Genomic DNA, 13,778 nt, shown 5'->3' on the forward strand with positions numbered 1-13,778 from the left:
ATGACTGATCCAGTGCTAAACTTTTTCACTCAGGCACCTAAATATCAGATTAGCTGCTGAACTTGGCTGAAAACATGAACATGCGCTCTGGTTTTTGGTTGGTCATCTCCGTCCTCATCAGCACAGACCATGTTAAAATGTGACTCATTCTCATTAGTGACAGAGGGAGCATATCCTTTTTTCCCCCTGACTCGATAAAACGCCCTAAACCACTGTGATATTACAATAAAGAGAAACCTTTCATTTCTAACAACGATCACTTTCAGGACGATACATTATTGATGCAGTAAATTCTGGGTGGTTCACCTGCTCCACTGAGTAGTTTAATCTCAAGCTATAAATCCTAGACTTTTATGAGGATACATATTGTGCATAGAAAACTGTTTTCTGCAAAGAAACGTGTAATTACAACATCACATAAACGTTGCAGTAAAAGTGAACTATTTCCTTATGAAATGTGACACTTTCCACCTCTGCCCATAGTGCAAAGTGCAGGGCGTGTGAGGTTCTTGCAGCTTTTTGTGCTCGTCATTTCATTTCCATTTAAATCTCCCTGCATTGTGCGTCCTGCAACACTTCGTACCCAATGAAGCTCAGACATCCGGCATCCCTCATGATTTATGGCCTAATCGAGATCAAGTCCTCAGTTGGTCAATTACCGAGTAAAACCTGCGTCATACTGGCTATTGACAGTGGGTAGGTGGCCTCTGTGATATAAATTCACACACACACAGCCTTGTGAAAGGTGTGTGGAGGTCCTGTTCGCTTGTTTTTTGTAGTGCGTCTCCCACATATTGCTGCTTTATTGAGAGAAGCCCAGCCAGCGACGCATGGAATTACAATTGAGAGCCCTGCGCGCTGATTGTGTGAACTGAAGCAGCAGCCAATAATGGTTTGTACATTTTTCGCCCCACACTATACATTGTAAATATAAAGGGAGGCAGAACAAAGCTTTTAGCGGGAGAGTGCACTCCAATCAAGTGTCTGTGTTTTCATGGTTGACCCGTGCCAATAACAACTCGCTGAAAATGCATTCTAGGGGAGAGGGGCGTCACCGCTGCCAAAGTTATGGAGACTGAGCAGCACTCAGTGTTCACTGCACATTGCACCACTCCTGAAGTGCTTGTTGTATAATAGGATGCAGCACACACGCACACACACACACACACACACACACACACACACACGGGCTACAGTACAGTGGACTGCACAAGCCTGGAGGAAATCCTACTGCCATGGATCACGACCGTGGATCTGTAATTCTTGCACGCCATCCAGACTGGAAAAGTTTGGGTCTGATTTGGAAAGGGCACCAACTTTTTTGAGAAAGGTTTATGTGCTTTGGAAAAGCTTCACTCCTGTTTGGTGTAATAAGATGTAACATAATTAATAAAAAGGTGATGTGAAATTGTCTTAAAAGACAAATAAGTTCCAGATAGATGCCAGTTCAGCTAAGAGCAGGGGTGTGGTGGGAGCCTGCACATTATGGTTCAGGTCCAAATCAATTACAGCACAGTACCTGTCTTTTCAGATCTTTTTGGGGTTATTGGCTGGATTCTGCCTACTGTTTTCTCTATTTCTGTGCTTCTGCATTTCTATGTTTGTGGGGACCAGCTGGATTTTTGGACATACGAAGTGAATATCTTACATTTTTGGAAAGAGGAATGTTTGGCCCGGTGTTAAGACCTGGTGTAAGGGTTAGGGTGTGATTTGGATTTAGGTTTCATAAGGTACTAGTTGTACTTTTGATGTGTAGGGTTAGGGTTACAGAGCAGCACCATAGACCACAACCTTTTGACCTATGACCCCTTCAAACAAAGGGATGTTTGCTACTGACCAGGCTGACACAGGCTGCATTTAAGCATTTAAGCATTTAAATTGATTATTAGATTATTTGAAAGAGGAAAAAGTTTTTAGTATTTCACAATAAAAAATGAAGACTGGTACAAATATTCATAGCAGAATATGTTTGCATCTTATTTCCCATCTGTTCATCTCACCAACCCACTGGACTCAGGAAAACATTATCACCAAGGATCCATAGAAATATAGTGAGTGTAGCAAGTATTTGCATGTGTTTAATGTGTTTGTTTGTGTGTGTGCAACCTGCAAACAATTACAAGGAGCACTCCCAGATGGTCATACAGTAATTTTCCTAACTGCATTTGTAATGATGACAACTGCTGCTTGTGTGTGTGCCTGTAGGTCCTTGCATGTGTGTAATACTGCAATATCACACATATTGCTTGTATTATCTATCTATCTAGAGTTTTTCTCCAACTGGGATTTCATGTTTGAGCGACCCAGCCTTCAGCTGTGAACAGAAAATACTGCGAACCTCCACATTGATCTGAAGCCTGATCCCCATACGAATCTTTCATCTGTCAAGCGTTTCCTTTTTGTACATCAACAGGCACATGCACACACATACACACGAGTGGTAGGTAAGTCCACAACCCAGTGTAATATCACTCTTCCAATTTAATATGGACTCACTGTGAATAATGTTTTTGGTCCGTTTTCATTAGGAAGTCTAACTAAGTGAGGAGTAACTGAATACAGTGAATAAAATCAGAGGCATTCAAAAAGAAGACAGGTCTGTTTCCAGAGATAAATTCATGATCAAGTGAAATGACTCCAAATGTTAATTAAACACATTATTAGACAGCCATGTATCAGGAAACAGATAGGAAGTGTGTGGAATATGTATGTGTGGCTCGTCTGTGTTGCTGTAATAAACAGTCTGCTGGCGTCCCCTGCTGGATACTTTTATATAATCTAGATTTCTGGTCATTTCCAAAGTATTCAGTAGAGAGCACTGTCTCACTACAAACTGATACCCAGAGCTTAAAGTATTGTTTAGGTTCCACTACACAGATAGTAATCTGGCAGATGTTTCAAAACTGCTTACAGTGGTGGAGGAAGTACTAAGATCCAAAAACATAGAGGAGTAACATCATAAAAAGTAAACATATAAGTAAAATAATAAAACTGTGATCAACTGAAATTTAAGTCTGACAAATAAACAAATAAACTCTACTCTTTTATAAATGGATCATAAACTAAAAAGGCCAGAAACTGCTGTTTTAATCATTAACAGTATGTTTTAATCAATCAGTATGTTTTTCAATGATTTATCATGTAGTGGAGTACAAACATAAAGCAGCCTAAAACTGACACACAAAAGTAAAATACAAATACCTCAAAATTAAACTTAGTTGAGTCTGCAGTGACTGTATGCAGTGAACTGAATGTTCATCAAATGAATGTAAATCAAACCCTAAAAAGGCATTTCTGAAAATAGTGGCGAATTGAAGGATGATGTCAAACGCAGTAGTTATGCATGTGTACACGTTGGGCAATGGATTCGTGCAAATCAGAGGAAGTGGATTATTTTATGGTCGACACAGTGTGGGTGGTGTAATTAGCACCAAGGGATGAAGTAGTGACTGCAGCTGGTCTTAAATGCACCATTAGTGGTAGTACTTTGTGATTTTATCTGAATTGGAGGAGTTTAGAGACACTGTGCATTATACAAAATACTAAAGGCTAAACAAATCACTTCTTATAATACAGATGTGCGACGGTGACTTCCTTAATAGTGGCAAAATGTGGATGTAATAGTAATAGTTGAGCTGAAATATGAGGAACCAGACAGGGTCACCAAACTGCATGCATTATATCACATGAGAAGCCACAGCAATACTGGTATTTCCAGATCAAATGGGAAAAAAGTTCATTGCGAGTGGGTGTCAAATTTCTGTCAGTGCTTGAGTTCAAAATTACTTCAGACTGTAAAACTTATTCTCTGTGGATAATCCTCCAAAATACTCAGCAAAGCATGGTCTTAATACCTTCTGAATCAGCAAGAGCAAACCAAGTGTAGTAAGGTCGGTGAGGTTAACTATATATTTGTAATGTACTCTGTGAAAAGAGTCCAACACACTCAAGACTCACTGTTCTGTCTTTCTGTCCAGATAGCCACTGACCGTATCGTTTAGAGTGTATCATGTGAGGTATACTACCCAGTGTGTACAGTGTGTATGGAAAAAAGGATATGACTGTGTGGGGTAAACAGACTCAGTGTGTTCTCCAGCATGTTTTTATTTCAGTGAAAAACAGCAGGAATCAGCCAAACCATAACGGTATGAAGTGCAGTAACTGTAATAATGGTAACAACAAATCTTGAAATAGCTAATAAATAAAAATTGCATTTACACAATGAAACAACTTCATGCAGTTTGAGTGTACTAAATGTAATCTATCTCAGGATACAGAATGATTAGACCAGTTCTGGTTAGTGCACCTTTAGAAATTAGACGAAACGTCTACTGAGATTCTTCCAGTATTGCTCTAAGTAGTTAACACAGTGTTGTCTCATAAAAAGACATGTCATGTCACAGTGGTCTTAAGTGAAGGAATGACATCAGTATGAAAACAGGACAGCCCTTGCAAATGATCAGGCACATGAGTATAACACAGTATAATAATAACACACACACACACACACAAGGTGGTAGAACTTTCCCCAAGTATAAAAAGTTAAAGAAAATTACCTCGTAGCTGCTCCGACTTGCTGGCTCACAATCACAACTATTATTATATATAATCCAGTGGGATTTATTTTGCCAACTGCTTTTTCTCGCTTCAGGATCATATTTGTCAGTTTGTAGCCTATTTAACGTGATAATCCAGATGGACCAGCCATGTGATGCCAGCAACACAAGTAGCTGTTTCTCTGAGGGTACAAAATATACACCTCTGAAATGCACAAGTAGTACATTTGCAGATTGTGTGAGTCCTGATAATGCTGTCAGTCCTGTATAATGCCTACAGGAGGCAAGACAAAAAAAGTAGAGTCACATAAATTTCCTTCATATTAAGTTTATCATCCCTGGCAGAGAATGTCAGTCTCAAACTGCAGCAGTTGTCCCATGAAGGACAGGTTGGGTGAGATGACATGGCGCCGCTCTTTCACAAAGTCGAAGGCCTCATCCAGCCGGAAATGCAACGTGTGCATGAGGTAGGCCAGACAGATGGTTGCAGAGCGGGAGATACCCGCCTGGCAATGCACCAACACACGGCCCCCACTCTGCTTCACTGAGTCTGTAGGCGAGATGGAAAAGACAAAGAGAGATCAGTGTGTTGTGCTACACATCAGTTTATTTGACGTCGATGACGAGGTGTTACACGAAGAAACGTTTGACTGGAGGAATAAAAACACTAAAAAATGGCTCTGCTGCAGCTTGAGCAGCATAATCCTGTTGTTTTGTAACCTGATCATTACACTGTTGGTCCATAAGTCCTGAATAATGGATTCTAGTGTGGAAACTGCTTAGAAAAATGTTTTAGATATTTCATGTTTCATGTAAATGGTTAAAAAAAAAAAACACTGTGTGTTTAGGGAGTCACTACCTTCACTGGACTTTGGGCTGATATTACAGTGAGCAAATAATGACTGCACTTTCATTTTAAGGTTGCACAGCACACAGGCTGGGAGTTAGGGAGGTTTATAGGAGAAACTCACCAATGAAGGCGATGGCCGTGTAGAAGCAGGCTCTGATGTCAGCAGCCAGATTGTCCTCCACCGTGAGCCGCAGATACTCAAACTCCCCTTCGTAGAAGTTGGGACAGGTGGAGGAAACATTGAGCACAGCTGTGATGCCTGCGGCCGTGAGGGTCTCTCTGCGAGAGGAGTGGACGGCGCTGCCCAAAAACAGGAAGGGCAGCAACTCCACTGGGCCACCCTGCAATTTACACAGTCAAAACAGAAACATGTTAAAAACAGAATATTCACTATTTATTTTTCCATTATCAATAAAGCCTAGTAACGCAAACTTGTGTTATTTGAAGTGTTTTATATTATAAAGGTGAATTTGAACTTACCTGATCATATATCGGCGTGCTCCGACCCTTCACTGCTGGCTCAGGTTCCCCCCTAGACAGGTGATTGCTGGCAGAGTTGTAACACAGCTCTGGAAATGCTTCTGAAAATCCCTCAAATCCACCTAAAGGGAGGTCACACATCATGATCATTGAAGCTTTCACCAAAGCCCTTCTTAAAAATGTGCCATGTATGAAATGAAAGCAAACACCTGGACCTACATTGTTTAACATTACAAGTTAGACTTTCATTAATATAAACACTCCAGCAGATCAAGCTTTATTTCCACAGTAATTAATCTGTAATAGAAAATAAAACAGACTAGGCTCTGGGAGGTCAAAGACAACATGGAATATGGGTCTACTACCTTGCAGAAAACAGATCTGCGTCTGGACTTCGTTTTGCAGGGCGGTGAGCAGCATTTGGGCCACGCTCTCTGGCTTCAGTTCGGCCACAGAGCTGCTGTTCTCATCTGCCACCACCACAGGGGAGAACTCCCCGCGCCTCAGGCGGCCCAGGAACACCTTGTCCGGTATGAGCCATTCCAGCGCCACCACCGAGCTCTTGGATCTACGGCGCAGCATTGAGTTCCAGTTGACGTTTCGGGACTCGCATATGTACGTCAAAGAAAAATCGAGGAAGGGTCTGCAGTCCAGCACCACAGACCCAGCAGAGGTGTACTGGTCTCGGGGGGTGCTGAGTATGTGGACAAGCTCATTTCCAGTTATTTCCAAAAGCTCACTGGAAGACGTCATGGCTGAAAAGTGGTTTTAAAACAATATAGTAGTAATAAATAATAACGACTAAAAGAATAAAGAGAATTAGATTTAAAAAAACAAAACGCTTTTAGTGTTTTTTCCTGTGTAAACTTAAATAAGATAAAGAACTTTTGGAAACGTAAAAAACATCTAAGGAGCAGTTACTTGTTGATTCTCCGTCAGGTCGGTTAAAATCAGCTTTTGATCGACTTTCACTTGTTCATTGATAACAGCCGTGAAAGGGGCGGATCTCCGCGGACCCTCCTCGTTTTCCGCTGAAGCGACGACGTCACAGGCGGAATGACCATATTTGGCCAAGCCGACACTCCGCATATGGACACTTACGTCAAACCCGAGTTTCCTACCGCGCACGTGGTCGCTTGGGGTTATCCCGTTGTTATTGTGTTGAATGACGTTATGCTAAAAACGGCAGCGTGCAGGGGAAACGGTGAAAGCTGAATGTAGTTGTCTGGGTTAGTTTAAACCTCAGTTTCTCAGGCCTGATGTTTCCTGCATGTTGAGTTGCACCGATAAAATTCTGGGATGGACGCTGCTTTGTTTCTGTTCTGCTGGGAAATCTACAGCATCTGTATGTTCCTTCTCTATGGCATTACAGCAAAATCTATGCACCACAGAAAACAGCAGCATGTGTCAGCTATGTATTATATTATAAGTCATTTATTATATTAACTTTGCACATATAAACAAGGGGGAAAATAAAAAAAATAGTCCCATAATTGTAACTGAGTTGTTTTTTTTATAACCTTGCACTTTAACTTGGACTGAATATATTTTACTTTCACTCACAGAATAAGGCTGATGACAGTCTGTGATTTTATTATCATCAAATCCATGAAAAGACAAAAACAACAATGTCTTATTTTATTCCGCTGTAGAGACAACTCTTTAATAGCGAATCACAAAAACACATTTTAATAGTTTGATTATTTTCCTCAACTATCAGTTTTAATCAAGTGCTAATCAAACAGTAATATATAGCCCATTTATTACAGATGTGGTGCAACACAGGTTTAAAATAACCAGTGACCTTTTCGATTGCATTCACTGTAGTAGTTTTAAAAATTTTTGGACAATGGTTGAGGTCCTGGCACAGAAGAATAAGACATATGAGCTTTTGGTTACACAGACTAAAGATGTGTTTGAGGATCAAGTGTTAGTTTTGATCTTTCCATGGGATTGTTGAGGAAAGATTTTTTACACAAAAACAAAACAAAAAAAAAACAATACCAGACTTAGATTATCCTTTAAGCAGATTACTGATCAACTATTACACTCAATGAGATAAACAGATATTAGAGGAAAGTCTTGTTCTTTTAGTTGAGGAAGTAGAAAATATATTTCTTACAAGGAAGAGAAGAACACACTATTAAAAGAGATTAGTCATTTTTCTGTAATTTTCTATAAGTGCTGAATGGTAAAGACGTCACATTTGGCAGAGTGTAATTATTTAAGTAGTGTATATTTACACCTTCACACGTTGGCTCTTTCTTGGTCACCTTAAAGGCCTTTGGTTTCTCACTATGAGTGATGGGTTCTGCGTGAACCTAGAAAAATAATGTCATATATTTGTGTTTTTTTCTGGCTCATATTGTGGTGTTGTAATCAAATCAAACCTACAGCAGATTCATTATTCCTAATAAACAACAGCTGAAGGTGTTTTTAATGAACTTTAACTGCGTTGTTTATTTGGCTGTGAACAGAGAAATCCTGGAGATTTGAAACCATGTTTTAAGGATCTTATGTACATCTCAGACATGCTAATTTCTGCGGTTCTCTGATGCTTCACACACCAGTAATTCTAATTTAGTAAAGGTATTTTGGTTCCATCTCTGGATACAAGTCACTCAGGGGGAAATATAGTTCATGTGTAGTGTGGGCTAGTTTATATCATGAGGTGTAATCTGATGTCTCTGGGTTCATTTCCTCATAACCCACATTCAAATCACTCTGCCTTCCCACACACGTCTCCCACTCAAACCTCTGACACCACTTTCTTCATGTTCCCACTTCCCCTCTCCCCCTCTCTGGGCGCTGCCTGCTGCTCCCTAAGCAGCGCTCCTACTCTGCCGTGCCCTCTCCCTGCTGAGGCTGCAATTTCAATCCACATCAGTATCCAGACGCAGACACTTTGGTGCACCGTTTATCATGGCTGTCAGTAGAGCCGCTGAGCGTGCATTTAGTGTTGCCTCAACCTGCACTTTAAGCTTGAACACACACAAACTGTACAAACCCACCCAAACCCGCAGTGAAACGATGAGGTCTGGTGAGTCGGAGGACTGTGACGTGAGTCTCTGTATGAGGGTGTCTTAAAGGATTTTTTTCAACATTCGCCCCCATCTCAGCCGCCCCACAGGAAACAGCCCCACACATACATCCTGTCACCATCTAGGCAGCCTCTTGCCACTATAAACCTTTTGGCATTTGCCAAAGCTCGTAACTGAAACTGACTAGGCCCCATTCAAAAAGTCTGTTAGAAATCACCTTGAAAAAACGGTGATTTCAGAGCTTGGCTGATTCAGGGCTGCTGTGACTCATACACGATCACTCGCTTTCATTTTCATTTTGGTCAAACGTTAATTATAAATCTTTCCAGTATTAGCAAATCAGAGGGTCATGGTTGGAAGAGAATCAACTGAGAACACATGAGGCTTGACATGATGCTGAGGGATGGGTGACTGTTGTTAATCATGATAACCAGCAGTATTTTGAGTGATAGATTTGTACAACTGATGATGAGGCAATGGCTGCAGTCGCAACAGAACTTGTGTAAATAGACTATTTTTTAATCAGAAGCAACATGCATCATCAAAATGCACAGTCAAGTGATAATGCTGTAAGAAAACGATGACTTCAACGCATGTAAAAAAAGTCTGCCCGTACTCAGCTCTCTGACTAAATATATGAGTAAATAAACATTAAAAGAAACCCTAATGAAAAAATTTACTGCTAGCTTTTAATTCTCTATATCCCCACCCTCCTCCCACGGGGGGATTATCCAGGATTAATTGGAAGGCTAGGGCTATTAATCTCTAAAAAGTCTATAATCTGGGAGATTTAGCTCATCCCTGTGCCTCATAAATGTCCACATGACCATGTCGTCTCCCCACTGAGGGGGAATATGTTCCTGCTGGAGGCAGATAAGTGATGTGTTCTGGCAAGCTGGTGCTTAATGTTATGGAAAGATGAGTGGTTTCTGGGGGACTTTTAGAGTGTGTGTGCGTAAGTAGTTGTGTGTATTGTACGTTTTTGTTATGTTACACTACAGACTTTGTGTTGTATGGGTAGGTTATTATTATTTACACTGTCAAACAACATATCTATACACAGTTGTGTCATTTGCATGTAGCCAAAAGGTATTTTCACTTCCATGTAATTTCTAGACATGACTTGGCATGTTATGCTGGGAAATTTATTCAACCACTGTACAAGCTAAAGTGAGTCAAATCTCCCTGGCATTGAAGTAGGTATCTATTTCATACAATATCTTCATTACACCATGTTTTGTGTTGTTTTTCCCTCCTTCCTCCTCCTTGTGGGCTCCTCTGCTGCTCGCCGCCGATTCATCATCATTCTATAGAAAAGATCACAACTAGATTAAAATAATAATAATAATAATAATAATAATAATGGTACTAAAATCATCCATTATGTGTCCTTTATGTGTACTTAAAGTCAACATCTGTTGATTTCCGTGTTTAGGTAAATGACATCACTTCCTGGAAAAAGTGACGATAGATTCAGAGAAAACAGCCTAATAGTGCAATTGGCTCAGTTGTATTGTAAACAGTGAACACAATGACACCCACATATGTCTAAGCCTCACAATCCCAAGTTTATACTCAATCTACGACAACATGATCGTTTGCTTTGTCTTGTATCATTTAGTTTGTTGTGCCCTCAGGCTGTCACCTCTTTTGCCGCCACTCTTCCTGCTAACCTTTCATTCTCTTTCTCCCCTCCACCCACTTATTGCCTCTCACCCCAGGATGACTGTGAGGCCTATGCTCGCTGCCAGACTGAGGGCGGTAACCATGGCGATGGCTGGTACCAGCAGACCCTCAGTAGGTTGAAAAGGTGAGTATTTGTCTCCATCAGGCAGGGAGGGCAGAGTGAGGAGGGGCCGGTGAGTTTGGTTTGGCAAAGGGCTGACTGTGTGGATGGAGGATGAAAATAACAGCATGATATATTAATAGAATTGTAGACCAATATTTGTGTAAAGGAAAATAAGGAGGCAGATTCTTACACCATACAGTTTGTCCTAGCCTGACAATGAATCAGGGTTTTCATGTGATTTTTGCCGGTCACCAACCTCTAAATAGAAGTTTAGACAGTAGGCCATGTTCTCCCTTTACAAAAGGTTTTATTTCAGGAGTCCTCCTATTTAAAGATTTATTCTGTTAATTTAGAAGCTATTGTTAGAACTCCATGCATTAGGTGCTGGTAGGGAGATGGAACATGTTTCTTCAAGTTTAAAATTAACCACTCTTTTTCTAATTATGCTTGGGGTCTCCTGGATAACCTTCATGGCCTCCATGGCCCTGAAAACTAACATTTAGAAGCAGTTTTACTAGAATATCAAGACTCAGACAGTTTTATTCATTGTCAGTTATTTAGTGTTGGCAAACATTTAAGGAGTATTTGTGTTTGCGTCTTATTTGATTACTTGATTTAAAAGTGCCAAAAATAACGTGATTGAATTGTCTGACAATTTCTCAGTGATGATGTGTTTAAGAGCTGTCACCCTACCAGTGAGTAGGAAAGTGACTTGGTAGAAGATGGTTCCATTTTCCTGCAAAGAGCAACGATATTTTCCTTGTTCATCCACATGCAGCTGGTTTAGGATCACAGATGACTCATCTGTCACTACCAAGGGCTCGAAGTCACTTTCATTCAGCTGCACGAACAAATTTGGAATTGTTGCAAGTTAGTGGGTGTAAGCGTAAATATGCATACACACAATGATTTACTACTACTGCTACTACTAAGTACTTACTAAGTAAGGGACAATGTAATACATAATACGTATATCAGAATGTATGCAAAGTGTTAAGATAGTACTTATATTTCTGCTTTGGTTCTGATTTGAGAACATGTACAGACACCTTTTGAGTTCCTGGCACCCCTGGGGCCCAGGAGTAGTAGTACTCTGGTTTTCCCAACAGAAGACGATGCCATGGAAGAAAACAGTTCAACACTGCCTGACCTCCCTCCTCAGCCTGCAGTGGGTACTCTGCAGAAAGAATTGGAAAGGGAAGAGAGAGAGAAAAGAAGCTTCATTGTATCGGTATTACGTGAGTAATCTTCTCATTGGCCCATCACATGGACAGGCAGCAGCAGATCATTGCTTAAGAACACATTCACAAAGAGCATGTGTCTGTGGACTCTGAAGATTGGTGACGCCAAACCCAACACGCCCTCTGAAATCACCAACATCCACACACACAAACAGACAAACAAGATAAAATATACCCCCACAGTCCGGATGGCCAGAGGGAGAGGGACAGATGTATATCTTGTAGCGGCAAGAGAAGCAATCCATTACTCTTTGATACAGAAGGCCTGAGAACCACAACACATGTTCACACACATGACCTGTACACATGTACTGTTTATCTGGTACTATATGTAAATACTGTTCTTCTATATAGATTAACAGCGATACAAATAAAAGAGCCAAACAGAACAACCTTACCACATGCGTTAGGGCACAGTCCTGAGGGAGACACAAACACATATTAAACAATTATATCTTGTAGAAAGAAATAACACTGTCACTCATGCCAATCACCATCACTGATGAAGGTGTCCAAGTGTTTCTCTAAGATCTGCCTTCCTTTCTCCATGATCTGAATTGTATCAAAGGTTATAGATCCTTTAAAAAAGACCAGGGTTGTTATGATTACCACATACTGTGTGTAGTTACATTTGGTCGTATCCATTTGGAACTATAGTTTTTCACACACCTCATTCTAATGACGTTTTTTTTTGTTTCTTACCAGGTTGCCTGGTTTTCAAAAAGCGGTCAAATTCACTCTGGTACTCAGTTCTGGCTCTGTAGAGAGTGGTGGGATCTGAGCCATGGAAAACAGATAATCGTCAATATTAATATATTATGTTTTAAGCATGTAACTCAGACTTTAATCCAGAAGAAAATGAGGTCCATAGCAGTAAATGCTATAATGGCCTGATCATAAAAACAACAGTAACTTGATATTTTAAAAACCTGTAATGAAAATAAACAACAAGCTAAATTGTTTTCACAAATTATCACAAATTACAGTCATGCCATGTCATAAATCAGTTCTTAATGTCACCAATGACTCCCATTCGCTCCTGGCTGGTCTCTTTGTAGGTCACATAGGCATGGTCACAGATCTTTTCCATCTCAATCTGGTCGGCCACAGTGGGAGCAGATAGCACCAAGTCTTCATGCAGGACCTTAACCCTGCGGTCACACTGCAGGCATGCCTTGGCTGCAGGGACACAGCAAAGCAGGGACACCACTACCAAGAGCATCTCTCCTCTGCACGCTGAACTTCCTGCACATTAGGAGCGGTCAGTTTATGAAATAACATACCATAAATACCACAATTACTATCCCCACAGCTGTTCAACTGGCATTTGTACAGATACTACTGCTACTTTACCATTAGATTGTATTTTTGTTGCATTATTCAGTTTAATGTCATAGATAGCCTGTTAGCAAAATAAGTAAAATATATTATTATTGCTGAGTCCATGTTTGCTTCTAGTTTTCTAAGGCAAGATTACAACATGTATAGTGTAACAGAAAATAGAGACAATCTGATGATCATTTCCCAAAGGGGATGTCTTCTATTTAGACTCCAGACAGACACAAGACAAACAAAAAATAACACTGTACTATACAGTTTCTGTTTCTCCAACACAATCTGTTGTTAAACTACAAAAACCAAAACTCACATAGAGAGAACTTAGACATTTTCTTGTCTCTTTAGTTATCTTTGGTGGCACCACTGCTTATTTTGCCAGTGAACATAACTAAGAAATTCAGTAAACCTCCTGTGGTTTCATCGTCTCATGTACAGCTTGTTGCTGCCACCCAGTGGTAGAAAGAATATCACAATCACAACGTG

General features: G+C 40.5%; 2 protein-coding genes across 2 annotated transcripts; both read right to left on the bottom strand.

The window, feature by feature from the left end:
- Positions 1-4,105: 4,105 nt before the first annotated feature.
- dusp2 (dual specificity phosphatase 2) lies at positions 4,106-6,833 on the bottom strand. Its single transcript, XM_026321555.1, has 4 exons — positions 6,252-6,833; positions 5,887-6,008; positions 5,528-5,747; positions 4,106-5,106 (listed from the first exon to the last, which is right to left on the bottom strand). Exons 1-4 carry the CDS (start codon positions 6,637-6,639, stop codon positions 4,889-4,891), a joined length of 948 nt encoding a protein of 315 aa, XP_026177340.1. The 5' UTR covers positions 6,640-6,833; the 3' UTR covers positions 4,106-4,888.
- A 3,319-nt stretch (positions 6,834-10,152) lies between these two features.
- On the bottom strand, positions 10,153-13,179 carry izumo1 (izumo sperm-oocyte fusion 1). The gene is made up of 9 exons (XM_026322305.1): positions 12,978-13,179; positions 12,660-12,734; positions 12,452-12,535; positions 12,356-12,376; positions 12,133-12,222; positions 11,766-11,893; positions 11,410-11,557; positions 10,644-10,812; positions 10,153-10,234 (listed from the first exon to the last, which is right to left on the bottom strand). Exons 1-9 carry the CDS (start codon positions 13,177-13,179, stop codon positions 10,153-10,155), a joined length of 999 nt encoding a protein of 332 aa, XP_026178090.1.
- Between the last annotated feature and the right edge of the window lie 599 nt (positions 13,180-13,778).

The sequence above is a fragment of the Mastacembelus armatus genome, chromosome 9 (assembly GCF_900324485.2).
Source record: "Mastacembelus armatus chromosome 9, fMasArm1.2, whole genome shotgun sequence".
Lineage (NCBI taxonomy): Eukaryota > Metazoa > Chordata > Actinopteri > Synbranchiformes > Mastacembelidae > Mastacembelus > Mastacembelus armatus.

Excerpts from the sequence above, each read along its gene's own strand:
- dusp2 (XM_026321555.1), bottom strand. The coding sequence starts at position 6,639 with ATGACGTCTTCCAGTGAGCTTTTGGAAATAACTGGAAATGAGCTTGTC. Across the intron at positions 5,748-5,886 it reads GCACGCCGATATATGATCAG|GGTGGCCCAGTGGAGTTGCT; the intron begins GTAAGTTCAAAT and ends TGTAAATTGCAG. Across the intron at positions 5,107-5,527 it reads CACGGCCATCGCCTTCATTG|ACTCAGTGAAGCAGAGTGGG; the intron begins GTGAGTTTCTCC and ends TCTCGCCTACAG.
- izumo1 (XM_026322305.1), bottom strand. The coding sequence starts at position 13,179 with ATGCTCTTGGTAGTGGTGTCCCTGCTTTGCTGTGTCCCTGCAGCCAAG. Across the intron at positions 12,735-12,977 it reads GGAGCGAATGGGAGTCATTG|ATCCCACCACTCTCTACAGA; the intron begins GTGACATTAAGA and ends TCCATGGCTCAG. Across the intron at positions 11,894-12,132 it reads TGGCCATCCGGACTGTGGGG|AGTACCCACTGCAGGCTGAG; the intron begins GTATATTTTATC and ends TTCTTTCTGCAG.